This window comes from Toxorhynchites rutilus, chromosome 1 (assembly GCF_029784135.1).
Source record: "Toxorhynchites rutilus septentrionalis strain SRP chromosome 1, ASM2978413v1, whole genome shotgun sequence".
NCBI lineage: Eukaryota > Metazoa > Arthropoda > Insecta > Diptera > Culicidae > Toxorhynchites > Toxorhynchites rutilus.
This window is the reverse complement of record NC_073744.1, coordinates 73,414,544-73,437,200: the sequence shown is the minus strand read 5'-3', so window position 1 is coordinate 73,437,200 and position 22,657 is coordinate 73,414,544. Positions and strand designations below refer to the sequence as shown.

Sequence of the window (22,657 nt, the reverse complement as noted above, 5' to 3'; positions counted from 1 at the left end):
CTTTTTCGAAAACCATCTGCCATAGTCATCATATGCTGCAAACAGATTTCAATTTAATGATTTTGTGATTTTTTAAGATAACTTCTAAGTTGAACTTCGAAAAAACTGTTTGAACTTGTCTTTATTCATATTTTGACGTAGGATTACGTCTTTCGGGAACATATTGACAAATTGAAAATCCAAAATAGAGCACATTGTGAAAGTTGTCCAATTTCAAACGCTTGTTGCTCAGTCATTTCATGATGGATTGTTGAGATTTTTGTGTCAATCTATTCCGCCACTCCATAACAATTTTTTACATTGAACAAAATTATATATGTCATGAAACTAACCATCGAAAAATTGGAAAATCTCAACCCCTATCCTAACGGAAATACCCACTTCTGATTGGTCGAAATTGACGACACATGCGGCGGCTCATGTACTTACAATTATTGGTCAGTTATTTTCTGATGGATTTACGAGACATTTGCATCAATCGATCTGAGCACCCCATAACAATTCATCACAATTGATAATATATTAATATCATATGAAACTAACTAGCAAACAATCAAAAAATCTCCAAACGGAAATACCTCGTTCTGATTGATCGAAATTGAAGATACGGAGAAATCGGCACATCAAAGTAGAGGGAACTTTTGTTCCCACCGAATATCAATGACCGATATCAATGTCCAATTGAAATTCGCATTGATGCATGTAGTATTGTTTTCCGTTGGGTTTAAAACGAAAATGGAAATGGGTTGAGTAAACACTCAAAAAGTAAAAATTATGAATGAAATTACCTTTTTCATTTCAAATATATTTTCTCTATAAAAAAATAACACTTTTTTTCTGGTGAGAAAACTTGATAATTGTGTTCGATAATGATAATTATTTTATATCACATTGATGAGGTTTTTTATCTTTATTTCATCCATGCATAACACAGGAGCCACCTCGTCCAGGACCACAGAGGGCGGCTTTCATCATCTCATTTCACTTAGGCATCTTCTTTCGTGATACGCCCCATCAAATTACTAATCACCATCTTTCTATCATTATCACTCGGTTATGGACACTGGAGGAGTGAACAAACAATATCTAGCAACCAGACAAACGGCCCTTTTCAGGGCCACCAAATCACTATCGATGAGTTTAACAATGTCATTTTACAAACATATCCAAAACCAGCATGTAACAGATAGCCTAGTGGAATCCTACGTCAACTATGCGATCGTGTCTTGAACACAACCCTCCTGTGACTTTTTTTTATCAACTAACATGAACTGACCAGACCAAGGCGTTGTACTATAGGTGGACCGCAATGTCAAATTTGCTGTTCGGCCATTGCTCGTGAAAAAACAAAAACTTGTTTACAAAACAAGCCGTATCTTTTGGTGACAAATGCATTCGTTGGCAAAATAGCTGCTCGCGCTTTATTGTCGAATCATAACAGTGCAGAAGGATGTTTTGATATATCTTTTCGCCTATCTTTCCAAGCAAAATGTACTTCTGTTTGGCTCCCATCGGCGGGGAAAAGAGTACTATCAGCTTACGGCGATGGTGACAAAAATAACGCTGATTGTGGCTCCACTGATTTCGCTCAGGAAGGAGGAGAATGCTGTGCATATACCGGGAAGGAGATCCGGAAAGGGCCGTTACAAGTAATTGGCTAGAGCAAAAGGAGGTTTGCACTATATTCCACGAATATATATTTGCTTATTTTTTCCTTCAATTATTTTCCTTAGCGAGTTGACATTGAAATCATAACCACACACCCAAACAAAAAGTAAATAATTCTGAAAGTTACGTCTCGCTACTCGTCTCACGTCATGTCCTGAAAGTGTCAAGAACGAAACACCTATAGTCCATCATCTTGGACCAGACGTCCTGCGTTACGCGGGACAGTCCCGCATTTCAACAAAATGTCCCGCGTAGGATTACTTCCCGCGAAACGTCCCGTTTGACAAAAGGAACGAAAATGTCCCGCGATATCAATATATTTCAGTATTACAATTTGATCATGTTGATTTTCTTAAATGGATGAACTTCAAAATAAAACTATTATTTGTCAGACTGTTCAAGAGCGCTTCCAATGCATTCAACGATTAATACGTTGAGCTGGTTTCATCGCACCGACAGTGGACTTTTTGTTTAGAGAGCGTCAACAGGAAACGACAGTAACAAAATGGGAAAATTGATTTTTATAAAGATTTATTTTTAAGATTTTTATAAAGATTTATAATGATTTTTATAAAAGTCCCCTATTGATCTCGAGAGACCAACGTGAATCAAACGAAAAGTTCATCTTTGGTCCTCTAGCTCACTCAGGGCTTAACGTGTTAAATATGCCGCAAGAACAAGTGTATGCTGGACAGGAAGAGGCAGGGTTGTTTGATGAAGTATCGCAAATGAAACAAATGTTCGCCGGAACCTTAATGAAAAAATGTATGTCGACATGTTCTTTTAACTTTCCGTGGGTTTGGTAGTCAGCTATCTCTCCATTTTGGCCATTCGCTTAAAAGTTTTCTATAGGCCGCAGCTGAGGTATGTTGGGAAGGTTGGCGGTCTACGCGACAATGTTTATTTCCAGCCGATCCATTATCCATTCTACAGTCATCTTTTGGCATAATGGGCTGATCCCCGTTTCGGCATAAGGACCACATTACCCTCGCAAGTTTCGGCAAGCACTTCGTACTCGTTCCTCGTGCATCATATGACTCGAAAAAAGAACGGCTTGGACATTCCCCTCTCGTCTGTCAGAGAAGTACCTTCTTCGAGAACTTCATGTGGATGCTATATTCGACGTCATCGCTTACCTAGGTAACGTAAAGTTTTTCACTTCTTTCGCCGGAAAGAAGTTTTTCACCAGCACCTGAAGCTACTCCTTCTGGGTGATTGCCTGCTGCTCAGATACTGTCGGTCTCGTCTGACGCTTCCGCTTGAAAATGTCCATTTTGGCCAGATTCTTCTTCACCGTTTGGCCGGTTGTTTCGATCTCCCGGCTTAAGGAGCGACAGAGAGAGGATGTTGTAAATACCAGATCGGCTATGTCTGGCGGACACAAAGTGTCTCAGGATGTCCAACTCCTTTGCTGTGGGGTGAAGCTGATAGTATGAGAAAATCATGAAGTTGGTTGACAGTGCTGCTGCTGCTTATCAACAGCCTTGAATAATTTTTTGTTGTAGCCTTAATAAACGTAATATTTAAGGGAAATTTGTTCTAATAAATTATTTTTTGTGGTTTTTTTTTCATCGCCATCCGAAAATAGTCCTTTTTTTAATGCATACGTTAACACTAAATTGGATTGAAATTTTCGAGCATTCCATCCGGTAATTTGAAGAAAATTGTTGAATTTGAATCGTGCTTGCCAGGCGTTAATGCTCTAACTGAGCGAGTGATTTTCAGGCGTAAATAAAATCTAAACCACTGAAAAATCACAACTGAATGACGATACTTAGAAAGAAATAATACAGATCAGATTTAATTGCAAGGACACATGTTAAGTGTTTCACGAATAAATGAGACTCGCTAAACTATGGTTTATTTTCACATAACGTTTTGTTTTTTGTGTCCCGCGTTAGACCTTTGACCATCTGGTCACTTTAAACTAACATATTCACTAGAAAAAAATCATTCAAAATTCATTGTATTTGTTTCTTATAGTTTACATGGTTTCGGAACCAAGGGCGCTATATCGGTTTCGATACTTGTAAATGATGATAACTTCATTTCAAGTCTATAACCCAAAGAATGTCAGGGGAAATTATCTGTAAAATTAAAGTTCAGTAAATTCACATTTAAAAATGGAGTGTTCGCAATTTGAATCATACGTAGAAACTTGATTCATATTCCGAATACTAATTTTAATGAACATTTCTGCATAAAATATCATTTTATTGCATCCATTTATTGTAGATTTTTACCATTTCTAGCACTTAACATGTAAACAACAAACAAAATAGTTGAAACAACTACAGAAACTGGAAAATTGACGATGCTTTTTTTTTTGCAGAATTTGCTAACGCAATCATTGTATCATTGGTTTTGATTGTCACTTTTTTGCAAATGCTTGAAAATAAAAATTATAGGCTCTATCGATATCTGTAAATGATGTTAAAATGAATGCTAAAACCCAAATTTTAGGGTCTTGATTATTCATTTATTTATAACATTTGAAAATGAAGTGTTCGGAATTTGAATCACACGTCAAAACTTAATTCATATTCCGAACACTACTTCAGCATTAATTTTAAAGAAGATTTCTGCATAAAATATAATTTTTTTCACCCATTTATTGTAGGTTCATAGATTCTCTAGCACTTAACATGAAAACAACAAACAAAATAGTTGAAACAACTACAAAAACTGAAAATTGGACGATGTTCGTTTTTTACGGAATTTGCTAACGCAAACATTTTATCATTGTTTTTGACTGTCACTTTTATGCAAATGTATAATATTATAAATTATAGGCTGTATCGATACCTATAAATGATGTCAAAATAAAGCCTATATCTCAAAGAATGTCTGTGTTTTCATTATTCAATGGTTTATAACATGAACGTTTAGTAATTTACATTTAAAAATAAAGTGTTCGGAATTTAAGACTGTTTGGAATATGAGACAAAACGGTACTTATTCCCAACCGTTCTTTTGAAAATTCATACTCTTCCTGTGAACCCCCGGTCCGAGCAATTTTTATCGCTCATCACACGATGGCGACACTTTCTACGCGAGTTCCACGTCAAACTCTCTCACGCGCGATCCATCTCTCAATTACACCAGAAACGTCAAATTTGCCATCGAGAGAGCGAGAAAACTGAAGACGACGACGAAGTCGTCCAGTCGAAAAGCGGAAAAAGTGTGCGTTGAGTGTCGTTTATCCTCATCAAAAAGTGTTCGGGGTGTAAATATCTTACCACGGAAGCGCTTGTTAATTTATCTCCCAGGAAAGGATTATCCATTTGCCACTGGAACTAGCCTCGTCGAGCATAATTTTGTTCTCAGGTAAGTAGAATTTCCACCACGAATGTGTTGTGTGTGAGAGCCTGATTTGCTCCCAGTTGACAGTGGTTGCTAGCTGGCAAACAGCTCCGATTTAATGGATTCGAAAGCAGGACCATCCCTTGAATGAGCGTTGGAGGAAGAGTTTCTTTCTATTTTTGTATAAATCGCGACGAGTTTTTAGAGAGATACTCGAAACAAATTAATTCATAATCGTGCCCCAAATAAATTAAGAGATGCTTATACATGTAGTAAACGTGCCCTTGTGTTTCTTTGTGTAGAAGACTTATCAAAAAGCATTTAATTACGATTCAATCTAGGAAGAGGATGAGTTGCAAGTCTACGCTGAATGTATGTCGAAACAACACTAAGTTATAATTTTTTGTGTGATTAAACCTTACGTTGAACATTGTGTGGATGAAGGTTTCTCCTCAAAAAGTGCTAACGATTTACAGTAAAAGAAAGCAAAATCGTTTGTTTTTCCGTTATTTAATTTTGAACGCTTATAGTAGAGAGAACGTAAACAAATCTACTTTGTTCATTCATTTTGTAGCTGGCTACAGAAAATACCCGTTCTATAGGAGTGATGTTCTGTTGTAAGTAAATGCCTTTTGCAATAGCGAACTTTTGTAATCACCGCCTCACCTTAGTGCAGATTTAGTAACTCTACTGTTTGGGTGAGGAAAAGTTTTTGAACATATTTCTATTGTGGCTATTGCACATTGCATATTACTCACTGTAAAAGTTTTGTAGCTCTGATGAATCTAACACCGCATAACGATGAGAGAAAATTTCTTTATCCAGTATTATTTATTAAATTATGATCAACAATATATGCTTGATCGTTTTTGACCCTGTCCCAAACTGTTCCAATCTCGATCAGATAACGGGAAGTGCATGCGAAAGTAGAATAACATAGGATTTATATTATACTTGATCAGTAACTCCACTTTCAGACATCGAATCAAACCAAAATAATGTAACGCAAATTTATCAAATATCTCGGTGTCGAATAGATTTGATAAGTACACGTCGATCAAATTTTATCTGTCAAAAAGAGTCAAATATTTGGCTTCGGTCAAACAGTGTATGGGCACCCTTAGCCAGAACTAGCTATTGGAAAGATGGTATACTGTTCGTTCATGATTGTTTTAATGACCTCATACAGGTTACCAAAACGGATTCTAGAACGTTGTATGACGAGATGGTTTCGTTATTCAAGAGGGACAAAATTGCATACCAAACTTATTTGATTGGATATGGGGCTGATGGAGCAAGGACCATGACTTCACCAGGCAACTTGGCGCTTTGCAAGGGATTGTCCATCGCTCTTCATTATGAAGTGTATTTGCTATAATTCTGCCTAATGCTCTTCGTATGCGAGTAAGCATATTCCAGATGAAATTGAACAAACCAATAACTGTCTTAGCTGCAGTTCCTTGCCTACTAGTAAGTTTGATGAGATTCAGGAAATTCTTGAATTAAAACAGGAAGTGGGTTATATCTATGGTATAACCGCAAGGGTGACGTAGGACTATCGTTGATTTAGAGATCATTTGTTTGAAGTTGAATCTAAATCCATCCTGAATGAATGAATAAATAAATATTTGGGTGACTTCAAAAACGAGAGTGTTACGTTGGAGACTCAAGGTTTTATGCATCCAATATTGGATACAAAAAACCTTGTTCTGAAGAATAATCTTCAGAAGCTTTCCTGCTAACTGCACTTGATTGACAAATCACAAAACCAAATGTATGTGGTCGCAGTATTATATGGATAGAAAACATAAAAATAAACTCGCTTGAATGTAATTTTCAATTCCAAGGGGAACTGGCAGATTATTTTTCAGCAACGATCATTTCTTTCCAGGTTTCCTCTCGATAACCAGCAAACGAAAAGAGTTGCGCGCGTGTGTGTGTGTGGCGGCTGCTTCTATGTCTTCCCGAGGAACCGTATTTCGATGCTGATACTCTCTTGGTCACGAGAGTATCAGCATCGGCTTTTCTGCGCTCCCTCACAGTTAAAACAAACTGATTGCATTTCAGGTCAGGTCAGGCCAGGTAATGAATCCCTCGATCCCTCGCCGTTCAGCTCGTTGAGTAACGATGTTGTCTTGTCGATGTCCTCAGGCGTCGTGCACAAATTACGTAACGCTAAAAATCCGAATTTTGAACCACCTCTCCACCACCACCTTTCGTAACGCAATTTCCTATCTCTAATAAACAGAAAGTAACGCAACATCTACCCCCCCCCCCCCCCCCCCTTATCGCGTTACGTAATTTGTGCACGACGCCTCACGAAAAATGAATCGGTTTCACCACCAGAATATTATTTCAGTATGCTTTTCGTGCGTGATTGAATCGAGAGAAGTTGTGGTTTACGATGGCAATTTGGAAGGCAAACTAGAGGAGAATGAACTCTCTGAGTATGAAAATTTCGGCGACTGAGCAATAATCGATTGAAAATTATATAATTTTCGCGATACGAAACATTTTCCGTTTTTCATGTTATGCATCCAATATTGGATACGAAAATATCCTACTGATGGGAAAGAATAATCTTCAGAAGCTTTCCAGCTAATTACACTTGATTGAAAAATTACGAAATCAAATGTATTTGGTCGCTGTGTTCGCCATATAATTAGAAAACATTAGAATAAACTCTTTCGCATGGATGTATTCTTCAATTCCCAGGGAACTGGCAGATTATTTTTCAGCAACGATTAAATCTTTCCGGAATTTTCTCGATGCTGTATGGCATCCAAACGAAAATTCTCGTTTCAGTTCGGCCTGTAAAAAACTTTTCTGAACTCTAATCCATCAAATTTGGAGCCCTGAAAAGGGCTGTTGATTATATGCTAAGCTAATATAGCACGCTCTCCTCGGATACGATGGGCCAGCTGGATGTCCTTGGGCATGATGTGACGCGTTTTGCATGGATAGCACACAAATTGGTATCTTCTAATAAGCCTCCTGTAGCGTCATAACCGCGGAACTTTGGAAGCGCAAGTCGGTTTTGAAGTCCTGAGCAATTCCACGAACCAAATTCTGCAAAGGTAGCTTGCGGATCAGCAATTCGGTCGACTTCTGATAGCGACGAATTTCATGCGAAGTTCCCGGTCGATAGCGATGTGGCTTCTTCACGCTTCCTGCGGCTGATGCGCTTATCCGAGCTGCTTTCGTGGTGCCTTACCACCGAAAGACTAACGAGCTGTCTGCTTAGTCCCGATGAAACGAGTCCTCACGGTGCGAGAGTAGAGTAAGAAATGAACGAAAGCAAGGGAAGTGTCATTTTATAAAACATAAAAGAATCGAATGTAAACCCCACCCTCTTTATTGTATAAGCTTACTGTATACTCACGAATATAATAAGGGTGGGATTTAGATTCTATACTTTTATGGTTTATAAAATGACGCTTCCTTTGCTTTCGTTCATTTCTTACTCTACTCTCGCACCGTGAGGACTCGAGCTCGTTAGTCTTTCGCAGACAGCTCGTTAGTCTTTCGGTGGTAAGGCACACGAAGTCAGCTCGGATAAGCGCACCAGTAGCAGGATAGGTGGAGAAGTCACATCGCTATCGACCGGGAACTTCGCATGAAATTCGTCGCTATCAGATATCGACCGAATTGCTGATCCGCAAGCTACCTTTGCAGCATTTGGTTCGTGGAATTGCTCAGGACTTCAAAACCGACTTGCGCTTCCAAAGTTCCGCGGTTATGACGCTGCAGGAGGCTTATTCGAAGATACCAATTTGTGTGCTATCCATGCAAAACGCGTCACATCATGCCCAAGGACATCCAGCTGGCCCATCGTATCCGAGAAGAGCGTGCTATATTAGCTTAGCATATAATCAACGGCCCTTTTCAGGGCTCCAAATTTGATGGATTAGAGTACAGAAAAGTTTTTTACAGGCCGAACTGAAAGGAGCATTTAGCGAAAATCGTGGTTTCGATAATAATTCGTTACCGATAGGTGCCATGGATATGGATTTCCTTATGAAGAATATGAAATACATGACATGATGTAGTGAATATATCCGAAGAAATCACTTTGGTGAAACTGCATTATAAAATTATTTGTGTACGAATGCCGCAATCGATAGTCGACTCTAATTTGCGCTGGGTAATTTCCTCGGAGGACTCGATTCCTCCTTTGAGCATTAATAATCTCTTTCTGGCAAAACGATGTGGTATGAATCACATTATTTGAATGATAGAATGAAGAAGTTTTCTGCCAATTTCCTTCAACCTCCAAACGTATCTTTCTCCCGTTTGTCGTTTTCGCGTTCGCTAATCCTCTCTCACAACACCCATTTCTAGTTTGAGAAATTGTTGAGTAAACATTGTTTGCCAGTGCGCGTAGAGCGGGAATTCTTAAAGATTCATTGCACCTCCAATAAATTGCCGAAAGACGTGGTCTTACGTTGATCGCACTTGATTGAAAAAATCCAAAACGAAATGTATTTGGTCGAAGCATTATATGAGTAGAAAGCAAATAATCGCTCGAAAATGACTTGATTTTCGCGATGTGAAACATTTTCCGTTTTTCATGTTATGCATCCAATATTGGATACGAAAATTTCCACTGATGGGGAAAAAAATATTCAGAAGCTTTCCTGTTAATTGCGATTGATTGAAAAATAACAAAACCAAATGTATTTGGTTGCAGTGTTATATGGATAGAAAACATAAAAATAAACTATCTGCCTATTCCCAGGGGAACTGGCAGATTATTTTTCAGCAAAGATGATAGCAACGAGAATTCCGCGCGTGTATGTGTGTGTGTGTGGCGGCTGCTCCGATGTTTCAAGCGGAACCGTGGCATCACTCTCCTTCTGATGGATTCCCTTTTGGCCTTAGGTGCACAAACAGGCTCTTGGTGACACCGTTCATCAGCGCATTCATGATAAACGAAATTAGCTTCACAACAACAGCGACAACATGCTCCAATCGCTGTTCAATCATAACTGAGTGGGTTTACGAGCGGCGCTCGCTTATATACCGATTTTTGATTTCAATAGCCTGTTTTGAAAGCAATTTTAAGACTATTGAAACAAGTTTTTGGATGAAAAAGTAACAAGTATATGACGCGTAGACATTTTATCTTTCAAATGAAGTGTTTATCATACCATTTCGTTCAGTTGTTTAAGAGCTATTAACGCTCAAAATCTCGGTCTCCAGCGTAACGCTTTCGTTCTCGAAACTTTAGTTTTACACCCTGGTATAGAAATGAAAGACGTAGTCCTACGTCAAAACCCTTGAAATTGCTGCATCCATTCGCGACTAGATGGCTTTCACTGAAGGCAAGGGTTCAAAGAGTGCTTGAGAGATACGAACCACTCCGAATCTACTTTGGATTTGTGAAACATATTAATCATGTTGAGAACGCCAAAGTGGTAGACTAATATTTATTTGACATTGTTGTCATACATACTCAAAATGATTAACAACACGAACAAGCTATTTCGAAGCGAGAGTCCTACCGATTCTTCATTCAAGCATTTCACGACTTTTCCGCACGGTATTGGATTCTTACTATAAATAAAATCGCTAAAAAATAAAGCGCGGTCGTCGTGAACAGTCGTAAACGGTCGTAAATGTTCGTATTCTTGACGTAAACACAAACATAGTGAGAGAGTGAGCAGTGAGCAGCTGCGATGCGTTTTTTGTGTGAGAGAGTGTGTGCGTCTGCGTTGTTGCGAGAGTCTGTTTGAGTGCAACAGCAAAGCTATTCCAATGACTTTGCGGTAAACTTATTAAAACATAGAATTGGGCCGCTATTCAACAGAATAAAAACATCAAACCATTCTACTGCTTACTGAAAATTTTCCTAATCTGGTTCTCAGAGAAATGATTCAGCCAATTCAAATTCAGAGAGCTGCGCAATGTTGATTTTCAGAATATTCTCTGGATGAACGAACCAATGAGATCATGTTTTGGGGTAATGTTCTAGCTACAGCTACCCGTGGTGATGAAATGGCATTAACGCAATTAAGAAAATTTATTCCAAAAAATTATTGAACACCGAAGAAAGTGGTTTGGTGCACATGTCTGCAACCATCAAGTTTAAGTATATTGCCTCGAATATGGGAATGGGAATAACTGTTAAACCATGTTCTACACATCAGAAGTAAAAGTTTGTGTTGATTGTGTTCAATTATAGAGACTTTAAACTTTTGCAGTACTAGTCCTGAGAAGGGCCTTTGTGGACAAACTCAATCCAAACTCCTTCACCTGCCTTGAGAAAGACACTATATTGTCATTGCTCGTCAGCAAACCGTGTCCGCTTCCACAAACATCAAACGACGTTCTCGTGAAAATGTTTAATGGAATTCGCAATAAAATACAGTAGAACCCCGATTATCCGCAAGCGGATGATCCGCGGTGCGGATTATTCGCGACAGCGAGTTCCATAGCAAATCAATAGGCCTTCCCGGAATTTGTCAGTGTGTGGAATGTTCATAGTCTTATTATTTTGGTCACGACTTAGACGTTTTTTGGCGATTGGTGTATACGACCTAATAGATGGATAGTTTAATGATTCCTGTATGGATAAAACATAGTTTTCATGCTGAAACATCTTTTTTCATGGTTTCGTTTTTTTTTCGTTATGTGCCGTGAGCTTGCCCGACTATACCGCGGATAATTGGGATTGTACTGTATAAAAAATGTCGACAAAATCCAGACGAATCCTGACTTTTGATTTTCCAACATCCAGATTTCTGTTGAATACACCTGGCAACCCTGACTTAACCCTTTATAAAGCGGTGGAAACTAGGCAAGGAATCGACTCAAACTTCAGAGAACATAATCTTTACATGAGGAAGAACACATTATCATTGATAAAAATAAACTATCGAAATAGTTGATGGCAATATAGTTGCCCCTGCATGAACTTACGTAGCAGATTCTAAATAAAACAATTACAGTGAAAAACTAATCAACTTGTTGCATGTTCAACAAAATTGAACAGAATTTTTTGCCGGCGCTCTGAAATCGCGTTTATTTACATAAAAATAACTCCCAAATTAATATCGTACATTTTTAGCAGCCCTAAAAAATTGGAGTATTGCCAGAAACTTTTAGAAGTCTTAGGATGAGAAAAACTTATGGGAAGTTATGTCCAAGACACAACCACTTTGTTTAAGTAGATCTACGCTGTTATTTTGTTCAAGTCGCTTGTTAATAACTTTGGATATTATTTTACACACACACACACTTATTTCCGCTTTGCGCTCTACTCAACAGAAGCCTTTCTATTAATATTTCCGGTCTCAATTAGTTTAGCTGTCATCCTTGGTGGAGATAGTTTCGCTACTGTCATGACATACAAAATTCCTGAACAATTATTTTCTTGGTAAGCCGATGGTAGCCTAGTTTGATGATTCTCCACACAATTGTGTAGTTCAAAACTTTAATAAGATGGCGTCAGTTTTATGTAATGATTGCAATGCCAGATACATCAGCGGGTATGTAATTTGGTCGCGTCCACAGCTCAATCCGAAAAGAAGACATGTGATGACGCAAAACAAGGAAGAACAAACGATGTTCTTTACTTCGTATATAGAACGATCCTGAAAATTTGCCTCAGGAATATCCAATATTTATGCTCCAGGGTGTTCCGCAAAATGTTGATATTGATATGCTCTAAAAGTCGTACGAAGATAATTTTAATGTAGAATTTTAAATAAAAAAAAGTTAGCAAAAAACCCGTTTTTTCATGGTTACCCTAATGCAACTAAGATAAAAAGCACTAAAAACAATTTTGTGGGTGATATTTATTTTTAAGACAGAAACTGTCTCCGACAAAGTTGTTACATATAATAGAGCGCTCATTTTTATGTTATCAAAAATAGGGTGACCAAAATTGTCGATGAAATGAAAAATCTAATTTTTTTATCTTTATAGATAGAGATAAATGTAGTTCGACAATGTTGTAGACCCAATAATTTTAAACAACTTTATGTTCTAAAGCTTTTTTCTATCTTTTAATCGATTTAGTGCTTTTTTTTTAAGTTGCATTAGGGTGACCATGAAAAAACCGTTTTTTTTTTTGACATAGAACCATGTCTTTGATTTCTATATAGGGGGGTCACGAAAAATATAACGATTCATTAAGAGTTTTCAAACGTATATTACGCAAAATTGTTATTGTGATATATGCTATGTTGTATATCATTAGTCAGAAAATTCTTGCAGCTTAAAACAAACAGCGAATATAGTTCAAAATTAAACAATTTGACGATTAAATGGGTATGTTATTCCGATTCTACTAGACACTCATTTCCCCCCATAATACAACGAGCAATTTGGTTGCCTACATACGGGCGTTAACTTACATAGTGAGTCAAATTCTACATCGAAATTCTCTTACCAAGCCCAACAATTTGCTATGCAGAACTTGTTAATTTCTTAATGCTACTCAAAGTTATTGATGGTTTTTACCCAAAATAACATAGTTTCTAAAATTACACATCATGTACAGTGAAATATGCTCTTTCAAATAACGCCTATAAACTTTGTTTATGTTATGAATGACAAACAATTGAAGACAGCGTATTTTTTGGAAAGAAATATTACTAACTTTGAGTGAAGTTGAGATATTGACAAGTTCTGTATCGCAAAGTGTCTGTATTAGTAAGCTCTTAGGTTCGAAGACAGTTTGCATGTAGAATTTGAAATATAAAAGTTAGAGCAAAAAAAAGTTTTTAGGTGACCCTAACGCAACATACAAAAAAGCGCTATATTGATTATTTCAAGAGATAGAAAAAAACTTTGTTCTCCAAAGATGTGTCGAATAACAGGGACTACAACATTGTAGAACTATGTTTACCTCTATCTATAAAGATAATAAAGTTAGATTTTTTATTTCATCGGAAATTTTGGTCACCCTATGTTCGATAACATAAAAATGAGCGCTCTATTATATGTAACAACTTTGTCGAAGACAGCTTTTGTCTAGAGAATAACTGTCGAGCTCTTATTGATAATTTCCACTTAAATGCCCCTTCTGGACCATTGTGCAATGTGTTCTTACAAACCGACACGGAACTCAACGTGTCAAGAAAGATCAATTGCAAAATTTTTAGAACACCTTTTGACTAGTTGTTGGCTTGTTGAATTGTGTCTTGTGACCAATGTATAGCAAAACGGGAATGCTTCAAATTTTCGTCTATTTAATCTATTAACCCCTTCCCGTATTATTTAATACTTCACACATCAAGTGATTTCACTACTCTGCTCTAGCGCCTTTTGTTATGCAAGTACACCACGAGTAAGACTAGATGTTGTACGGGAAAGGGTTGAGGAACTGGGAAATTGTAGCATATCAAAGAAATCTTTAAAAATATCCCAATGCAAATGCAAATCATCAAAATCCGTTCGAAGAAAAAATAGCTCATACCCAAGGTCCACAAGTACCGTAACTATGTTTATATCGTGAAACGCCCATTTACGTCTTTTTTCAATTTTAATTTCTTTCCATGGCACAGTTACTTGCTCCACGCACGCCTTAACCCGCTTTCGATAGTACTGCTCAACACTATAAACTGAAATCTAACCAACGTAACAATGTTCATCTGGGACTGGTTCACTGGCGTTTTGGGTTATCTAGGTAAGCGGTAGTGCTGAAGCGGTGGATTTCAGGCATATTTTGATAACGCTGTGGCTCTCTTTCGCAGGTTTATGGAAGAAATCGGGCAAATTACTATTCCTAGGCCTGGACAATGCTGGTAAAACGACGCTGCTGCATATGCTCAAAGACGACAGACTAGCACAGCACGTACCAACGTTACATCCCAGTAAGATGGCTCATTTTTCACTTCCCCTCAATAATTGTCGGTGTAACAATCATATTGACCTATCGTTCTCTTCCAGCGTCGGAAGAGCTTTCCATCGGGAACATGAGATTCACCACATTCGATCTAGGTGGTCACACACAGGGTAAGTGTCAATACGCTGAGGTGATACAGTTGGTACTAATTTTCTCGTACACCAGCTCGTCGTGTCTGGAAGGATTATTTCCCGGCGGTGGATGCGATCGTTTTCCTGATCGATGCCTGGGATCGCAGCCGGTTCACAGAGAGCAAGAACGAGCTGGACTCGCTGCTAACCGACGAGGCCCTTTCGAATTGCCCGGTGCTGATCCTCGGGAACAAAATCGACAAACCTGGCGCGGCTAGCGAAGACGAGTTGAGGAATCACTTTGCCCTGTATCAACTGACCACTGGCAAGGTAAGTTACACATGCCACGCATGCCACTCGCTGATTCACTGCTAACACTTGCTATATTGTAGGGCAAAGTACCACGCAATGAGCTGCCTGGACGCCCACTAGAGCTGTTCATGTGTTCTGTGCTGAAAAGGCAAGGATACGGAGAGGGATTCCGTTGGCTCGCTCAGTACATCGATTAATACTGGGAAGCTAGATTTGCACACTTAGTTGGAACTAAACAAATTCAAAAACAATAGCAGCAAAACAGGCAACAACGATTGTGCAAATGAACGAGGCGGATGTGGGGATAAGCACCGTAACATCTTCAAAATGCAACGGCAGCAGCATCAGCGGTGCTTTGGCGGAGTTTAGAAAAAAAAGAGAATGTTTCAGGCGTTGGGATAAAGAAGTATTTAGGGGAGCGTGATATTTAATACTAATAGTTGAAACCAATTTAAGCATCATCACTGAATCACAACAGCAAATCTGCGTGATAAAAACACATCTTTAGACAACTTTTTTTTGACATGTTGAAGACGTCTAAATCTAAACTGGAAACAAACAGAAACCATAGCTTATAGAGCAATGAAACCTTTTATCGTTTGTATGTTCATCATCTGTTCAACTTGTACTGTTTTTTCTGTACTATCTTCCACGTTCTGTGTTAAAAAAATAGCATTTAGTTTACATTCAACACAACGCATTCTGAAAGAAAAAGACAGACTATCGCGCGCAACCAGCGGGGAAGAGGGTGTGTCGGAAGAAAGGGTCAGAACAAACCACAAAATTTGAAGACAAATAATCAGGCAAACCGGAATATTATCTACCGATCAATAAACAAAATCCTCCACAATTTTTAAATATAATACTGCAATTGGTTCAATGTTCGAAATCCGTATGTCGCGACAGCGAATTCTGGTAGAACTTAGGTTACGGTGACAGTGGATAAGAGTTCTTACGAAAATTTACTTGTAGGGTAACTGACGAAGAGAAAAAAACTGGAAGTGGGTTATATCTATGGTATAACCGCAAGGGTGACGTAGGACTATCGTTGATTTAGAGATCATTTGTATGAAGTTGAATCTGAATTCATTCTGAATGAATGAATATTTGGAGAACTTCGAAAACGAGAGCGTTACGTTGGAGGCACAAGGTTTTATGCATCCAATATTGGATACGGAAATATCCTACTGATGGGGAAGAATAATCTTCAGAAGCTATCCTGTTGATTGCGATTGATTGAAAAATCACAAAACCTAATGTATTTGGTCACAGTGTTACATGGATAGAAACCATTAAAATAAACTCTTTCATATGAATGTAATTTTAAATTCCCAGAGGAACTAGCAGATTATTTTCAGTAACGATTAGATATTTCCACATTTTCCTCGATACTGGAAGCCCACCAGTGGTTAATGCTAAATCGATAACCATCTGTTAATAGCACTTGATTGAAACATATTTGGTCACAGTGTAACATGGATAGAAAACATTCAAATAAACTCTTTCACATGAATGTATTTTTAAATTCCTAGAGGAACTGGCAGATTATTTTCCGGATCTTTCTCGATCCAAACGGAAAGAATTCCGTGCGTGTATGTGTGTGTGTGTAGCGGCTGCTTCGAGATCTTCCCGGGGAACCGTTTGTAGCATCACTCTCCTCCTGATGGATTCCCTTCTGGCCCAAGGTGCACGAACAGGCTCTTGGTGACACCGTTCATCCGCGCTTTCATGATAAATGAAGAGCTTCACCACAACAGCGACAACATGCTCCAATCGCTGTTCAATTAGAACTGAGTGGATTTCCGAGCGGCGCTCGCTTATATACCGATTGGTGATTTCAATAGCCTATTTTGAAAGCAAATTTAAGACTATTGAAACAAGTTTTTGGATCAGAAAGTAACAAGTATAGAACGCGTAGACATTTTATCTTTCGAATGAAGTGTTTATCATACCATTTCGTTCAGTTGTTTAGGAGCTATTAACACTCAAAATCTCGGTCTCCGGCGTAACGCTTTCGTTTTTGAAACTTTGATTTTACACCCCGGTATAGAAATGAAAGACGTAGTCCTACGTCAAAAACAATTTTGTTCGCTCCAAGCAGATGAATTTTAACCATACGAGAGGGAAGCAATGTAACCACACTGATACAATTCTATGTATTCATATCTATACTGGGGTGTAAGTTCAAAGTTTCGAAAACGAAAGCGTTACGCTGGAGAACGAGATTTCAAGCGTTAATAGCTCCTAAACAACTGAACGAAATGGTATGATAAATACTTCATTCGAAAGATAAAATGTCTACGCGTTATATGCTCGTTACGTTTTTATCAAAAAACTTGTTTCAATAGCCCTAAAATTGCTTGCAAAACAGGCTATTGAAATCACACCAATCGGTATATAAGCGAGTGCTGCTCGGAAATCCACTCAGTCTAGAAGCGAATGAACTGAAAAGTTTAAACCCGCTCAAAGCCAAATAAAAAGAAGAAGAAATCCACTCAGTTATGATTGAGGTACGATCGCTGGAATGGATTGATGTTTCCCTAACACAGATTTCAAAACCATGGAGCCTGGAGAAATCGACATTGCAAAATATATGCAGCAGCGGGTACTTTTGTACTCGTTTGCGTTTTTGCAAACTGGAATGCTTCCCTAACACAGATTTCAAAACTATGGAGCCTGAAGAAACTGGTATTGCAAATTAGATGCAATCAACGGGAACTTTTATACCCCCATGCGTTTTTACACTCCGGAATTCGTTTTGCTAACACGGTCTACAAAAGCGGGTACAAATGCAACGCTTTGGCTCGGTTATTTAAGGCGGCTCGCACACCGCAGCAATAAGCAACTAGCAAACTGCAGTACACAATATGCAACAGGAAACATATTTTGTTGTTCTTCGCATACCAGAGCAATAAAAACCCCTGACATTATGCAAACAATCGCCTTAATGTACGAAACTTGTCAAAATATGAGCGATAAGTTGCTATTCAACCGACACGCCGTGTTGCTAGCGACATGTGTTGCTCTGTAAAGGCGACAGCGATATCGTATTGCGTCGGTGTGCGAGATCAACAAAGATTAAATGGAAAAATCCATTGGTGATAATATTGCTTATTGCATGTTGACAGTTGCTAGTTGCTCATTGCTCCGGTGTGCGAGCCGCCTAAGACTGCATATCCCTTCATGTCGCCAACTCACTGATCTTCTACGCATACCGTTTGATGAATAGGCAAAATGTTGATAACTATTTGCTGCGATAACCACTACCATAATGCATGAATTGACCTGAAATGGGATTTGTTTGCAATTGAATTCGTAAATTGTTTCATTCATTCACTAGTTTAATCAATACAAACAAAAGATAGCTCGTATCGTATCAGTATATCGTAATTGAAAAAACACAAATGATTACTAAGCCAACGGCAGTCCTACGTCAACCTTGCGGTCATATCATAAGTTTAACCCATCCATAGTTTTGGCGTAGGACTACGTCTAACCGTTCAATAAAAATATTTCGGTGTGAAAAAGTGTTCAGTTTTTGAACGTTAATACCTCTTCAATTAATGAACGGATTTTGATTCCAAATACACACATTAATAGGAAATATCCTCAGCAATCATTTATATGCTATACATTACGGTTTTTCAGCTCATATAAAGTTTGAACTTTGATGAAAAATTGGAAGGAAGAAATCCCTACTTTCCCATACATTCTGTCTACGCTCCCGCAGCAAACAGCTATCCATTACAAGCAACAACGGGTACGGGCAAAACGTATGGACGAGGTGAAGGCGGGGGACAAAAGAGAGATTATAAATAAATATAGGCGGTCGCTACAACGTTAACTATATGGCTATATAACGAGAACGATGGTGGTGCTTGGCCACATTCTTTGTGTGGACATCGACTGGACAACATCGTTGCTGGACGAGCTGAACATAAATATAAAAGATATCGATGCATTTGCAGGCGATGTGTGCGGTGTAGAAGAGACGGGAGTTTCTGTGGGATGTGGAGCAGGAGAGCCTAATCGCTTATCGAAGTGTGTTAAAAGCGGTGGAAACGTTGCGCCGGGTGAAGGAGAGACTAATCGCCCTCGATTTGATAGAATGCTGGAGTTTTTGAACGCTTTTATTCAGCTGTAACATGTTTGTGTGTAACATATTTGTCTATAGCGCTGTACCACATTAATAGAAATTTGCCCCCCTTCCTATTGACCGATTGATCTGCAATTTGGAACACACCTTTATCTCTGCAGTCATTATAAAACTGCGTATTTCATGATCTTGAGAATCCAAGATGGCGGCCGCTACAAAATGGCGGATTGCATATTTTCTCAAAACCCCATCAATATGGGTATCAAATGAAGGACTTGACTAGTAGAATACAATTATTCATGAGGAATGCAAATCCAAAATGGCTGCCACCACAAAATTACGATATATGTATATTAGGCTGTCAAAAAAGTCCTGCGGTATTTTTTTTTAATTTTCATTTGTTCATAAAATTAGTTACAATCATCTGTTTTAAGTCAAATATGCGCCGTTTTGTTCGATGACTTGTTCCCAACGAGATGCCAACTTCATAATACCCCTGTTATAGAAGCTCGCTTCCTTATTGGCAAAAAACTCGGATAGCCAATTTTCACAGGCCTCTTTTGTGGCTAACTTCTGACTACCTAGCTCGTTCGCCATGGACAAAAACAGGTGGTAGTCACTTGGTGCAAGGACCGGACTATACGGCGGATGCAAAAAGAACCTCCCATCCGAGCTTCCGGAGCTTCTGGCGCGTCACCAAAGAAGTGTGTGACCTGGCGTTGTCCTGATGGAAGACAATGCGGCCTCTGTTTATCAAAGATGGCCTCTTCTTCATGAGTGCTACCTTCAAGCGGTCCAGTTGTTGGCAGTACAGGTCCAAATTGAGCGTTTGGCCATAGGGAAGCAGCTCATAATAGATTATTCCTTGACAATCCCACCAAACACACAGCAGAACCTTCCTGGCCGTTAATGAGGGCTTGGCCACCGTCTGAGCCGCTTCAGCGGGCTTCGACCACGACCGTTTGCGCTTCACGTTGTCGTAAGTGACCCATTCTTCATCGCCAGTCACCATCCGCTTCAGAAACGGGTCGATTTTGTTGCGATTCAGCAGCGATTCACACGCGTCGATACGGTCAAATATGTTTTTGCGTCAACGTGTGTGGCACCCATACATCGAACTTCTTTGTGAATCCAAGCTTCTTCAAATGGTTAATAACGGTTTGATGACTTATCCCCAGCTCTTGGCCGATGCTACGGCTGCTACTATGCCGGTCTTTCTCGGCTAATTCAGCGATTTTGTCGCAATTTTCAACGACAGGCCTTCCGGAGCGTGGCGCATCTTCGACGACCTCTAAACCAGAACGAAAACGTTGAAACCATCGTTGTGCGGTGGAAATGGAAACTGTATCGGGTCCATAAACTGTACAAATTTTATTAGCAGCTTGAGATGCATTTTTGCCTTTGTCATAGTAGTACTGTAAAATATGTCGGATTTTCTCTTTATTTTGCTCCATATTTGCGACACTATAACTCACGAACGACTTAACCAAACAAAACACTGTCAATGAATACAACTAGAACTACGCGCTTACAACGACACCTCGCGGAAATACCGCAGGACTTTTTTGACAACCTAATATATTTTTTGACGTAGAACTACGTCTTTCAGGAAGGGTGCCAAATCAGAAAACAGGTCACGTTTTTATGAAATAAAGTTAACGTTAATAACTATTTTCACTGTGTACGCATTCCAATGATTTGCATACTAAACGAATCGAAAATTCTCTAAGATACATGTTTTATATGCTATACATTCATGAAAACTGGAAGAACTTCCTTTTCCCATGCATTTGTTCTGCCGATTTGTGTGCTAACCTACCCATATTTCGAATCCTTATAACTCGAACATTTCTTAACAGATCGAAAAGATGTTTGCATCAATTGATAGGAAATATTTCTACGCGTCTACCACAACTAATAAAATGTTATTTTTCATGAGCTGAACAATTGAATATCTGTAAAATGTCAAGCGTTATCTAAACGCATTAACTGCCAAGTTTTTATTGGCCCGACTTACGGTTTCCCCAACACAGACTTCAAAATCGACGTACCTGTGGAAATCCGCTTTGCAAATATACATGCAATTCGGGGGTATTTTTGTTCCCACCGAACTGTGTTTCCCTCACACGGATTTCAAAATAAATGTGCCTGGGGGAATTGTTTTGTCAAAAAAAAGCAAATCGGGGATATTTTTTCCCACTGAGCTGTGCTCCCTAACACGGACTTCAAAACTATGATGCTGCCTGGGGGAATCCGCTTTGCAAATACATGCAAGTCGGGGAATACTTTTGTACTCGCTTGTCGTTGTGCAGACCGAAATATGTTTCCCTAAAACGTACATTTAAACCGAGAAGCCTGGGAAAATCGTCATTTCAGATACTAGAGGTGAATGAACTTTCGCGGTTCGAGAACTATGTAAACATGAGATGTGCAATAATTTCAGAGGGATAATCGTTTGACAATTCTTCCGTTCACATATTTTGGTAGTCCTAGGCATCATATCAAACGTAAAAGGACATTCATCAAATTTATTTGTAACGACGAACATAATCTATTACAAAAATTTCGATGCATTCTAAAATAATATTCGAAATGGTAAACAAGTGGATTGCATAATATAATTGCGTAGTTCAACGTCGAAAATATGCGGTCGTGTCCTGGATACAACCCCTTATAATTTTTTACGAAACCCCCATCAATATGGGTATCAAATGAAAGAGATTGATTAGTAGAACAGTAATTTATGAAAAATCCAAAGCCAAAATGGCGGATTGCATATTTTATCGAAATCCCATCAATATGGATATCAAATGAAAGGGATTAATTAGTAGAACACAGTTATTATGAAAAATGCAAATCCAAAATGACAGCCACCACAAAATGGCGTCATATATATTTTTTTCCTAACTCCATCAAAATGGGTATCAAATTAAGGGGCTTGACCAGTAGAACACGGCTATTTATAGAAACTTAAAACCCAAGATGGTCGCAGTAACAAAATAACCAATCACTGTTTTAAACGGTTTCATTTAACTAGTCCTATTTGTATGTCTGTAGGGTTGTTCCACATTAAATGCAATTTTGACTAATTGATCTGAAATTTGGAACACAGCTTGAGCTCTGCTGTCATTATAATACTGCGTATTCCATTATTGTGCAGTATCTAGCAACGTGACCCTCCTCGCCGCACTTCCTGCACAGTTTGGATCTGTCAGAACCACATTGAAAGCATCTCTCCATTTGCTCGGTCACACGAGGGGTAGCTCTCAACGGGCACACGGACCACCCCACTTTTATTTTACCCTCCTCCACCAATTTGTTCGCAGCTTTTGTTTCCCAGCGTACGCTTTTCTC

At 38.8% G+C, this 22,657-nt stretch overlaps 2 protein-coding genes across 5 annotated transcripts in view; one reads left to right on the top strand and one right to left on the bottom strand.

The window, feature by feature from the left end:
- LOC129765272 (golgin-45) overlaps positions 1–22,657 on the bottom strand; it is an 89,346-nt gene that overhangs the window by 45,526 nt on the left and 21,163 nt on the right. Inside the window, exon 3 of one of the 3 annotated variants that reach the window (XM_055765532.1) lies at positions 3,044–3,092. The exons of the other annotated variants lie outside the window; for them this stretch is intronic. Within the exon in view, the coding sequence (XP_055621507.1) occupies positions 3,059–3,092 (34 nt within the window). The 3' untranslated portion in view covers positions 3,044–3,058. Of the gene's footprint in view, positions 1–3,043; positions 3,093–22,657 lie in introns of those variants that run through there. 3 annotated transcript variants of the gene reach the window in all.
- Positions 4,783–16,070, top strand: LOC129765632 (GTP-binding protein SAR1). Of its 2 annotated transcripts, none has more exons than XM_055766064.1 (6): positions 4,783–4,995; positions 14,484–14,605; positions 14,673–14,792; positions 14,869–14,934; positions 14,990–15,225; positions 15,288–16,070. In XM_055766064.1, the coding sequence occupies exons 2-6, from the start codon at positions 14,563–14,565 to the stop codon at positions 15,402–15,404; spliced, it is 582 nt and encodes a 193-aa protein (XP_055622039.1). In that variant the 5' UTR covers positions 4,783–4,995; positions 14,484–14,562; the 3' UTR covers positions 15,405–16,070. The 2 variants fall into 2 exon arrangements, with proteins under 2 accessions (XP_055622039.1, XP_055622093.1); XM_055766118.1 differs by lacking the exon at positions 4,783–4,995 and adding an exon at positions 5,319–5,343.

Bases quoted from the DNA above. Each gene is read 5' to 3' on its own strand.
- LOC129765632 (XM_055766064.1), top strand. From the start codon at position 14,563: ATGTTCATCTGGGACTGGTTCACTGGCGTTTTGGGTTATCTAG. The intron at 14,606-14,672 runs GTAAGCGGTAGT...TCTCTTTCGCAG, and splicing joins TGGCGTTTTGGGTTATCTAG to GTTTATGGAAGAAATCGGGC. The intron at 14,793-14,868 runs GTAAGATGGCTC...GTTCTCTTCCAG, and splicing joins CGTACCAACGTTACATCCCA to CGTCGGAAGAGCTTTCCATC.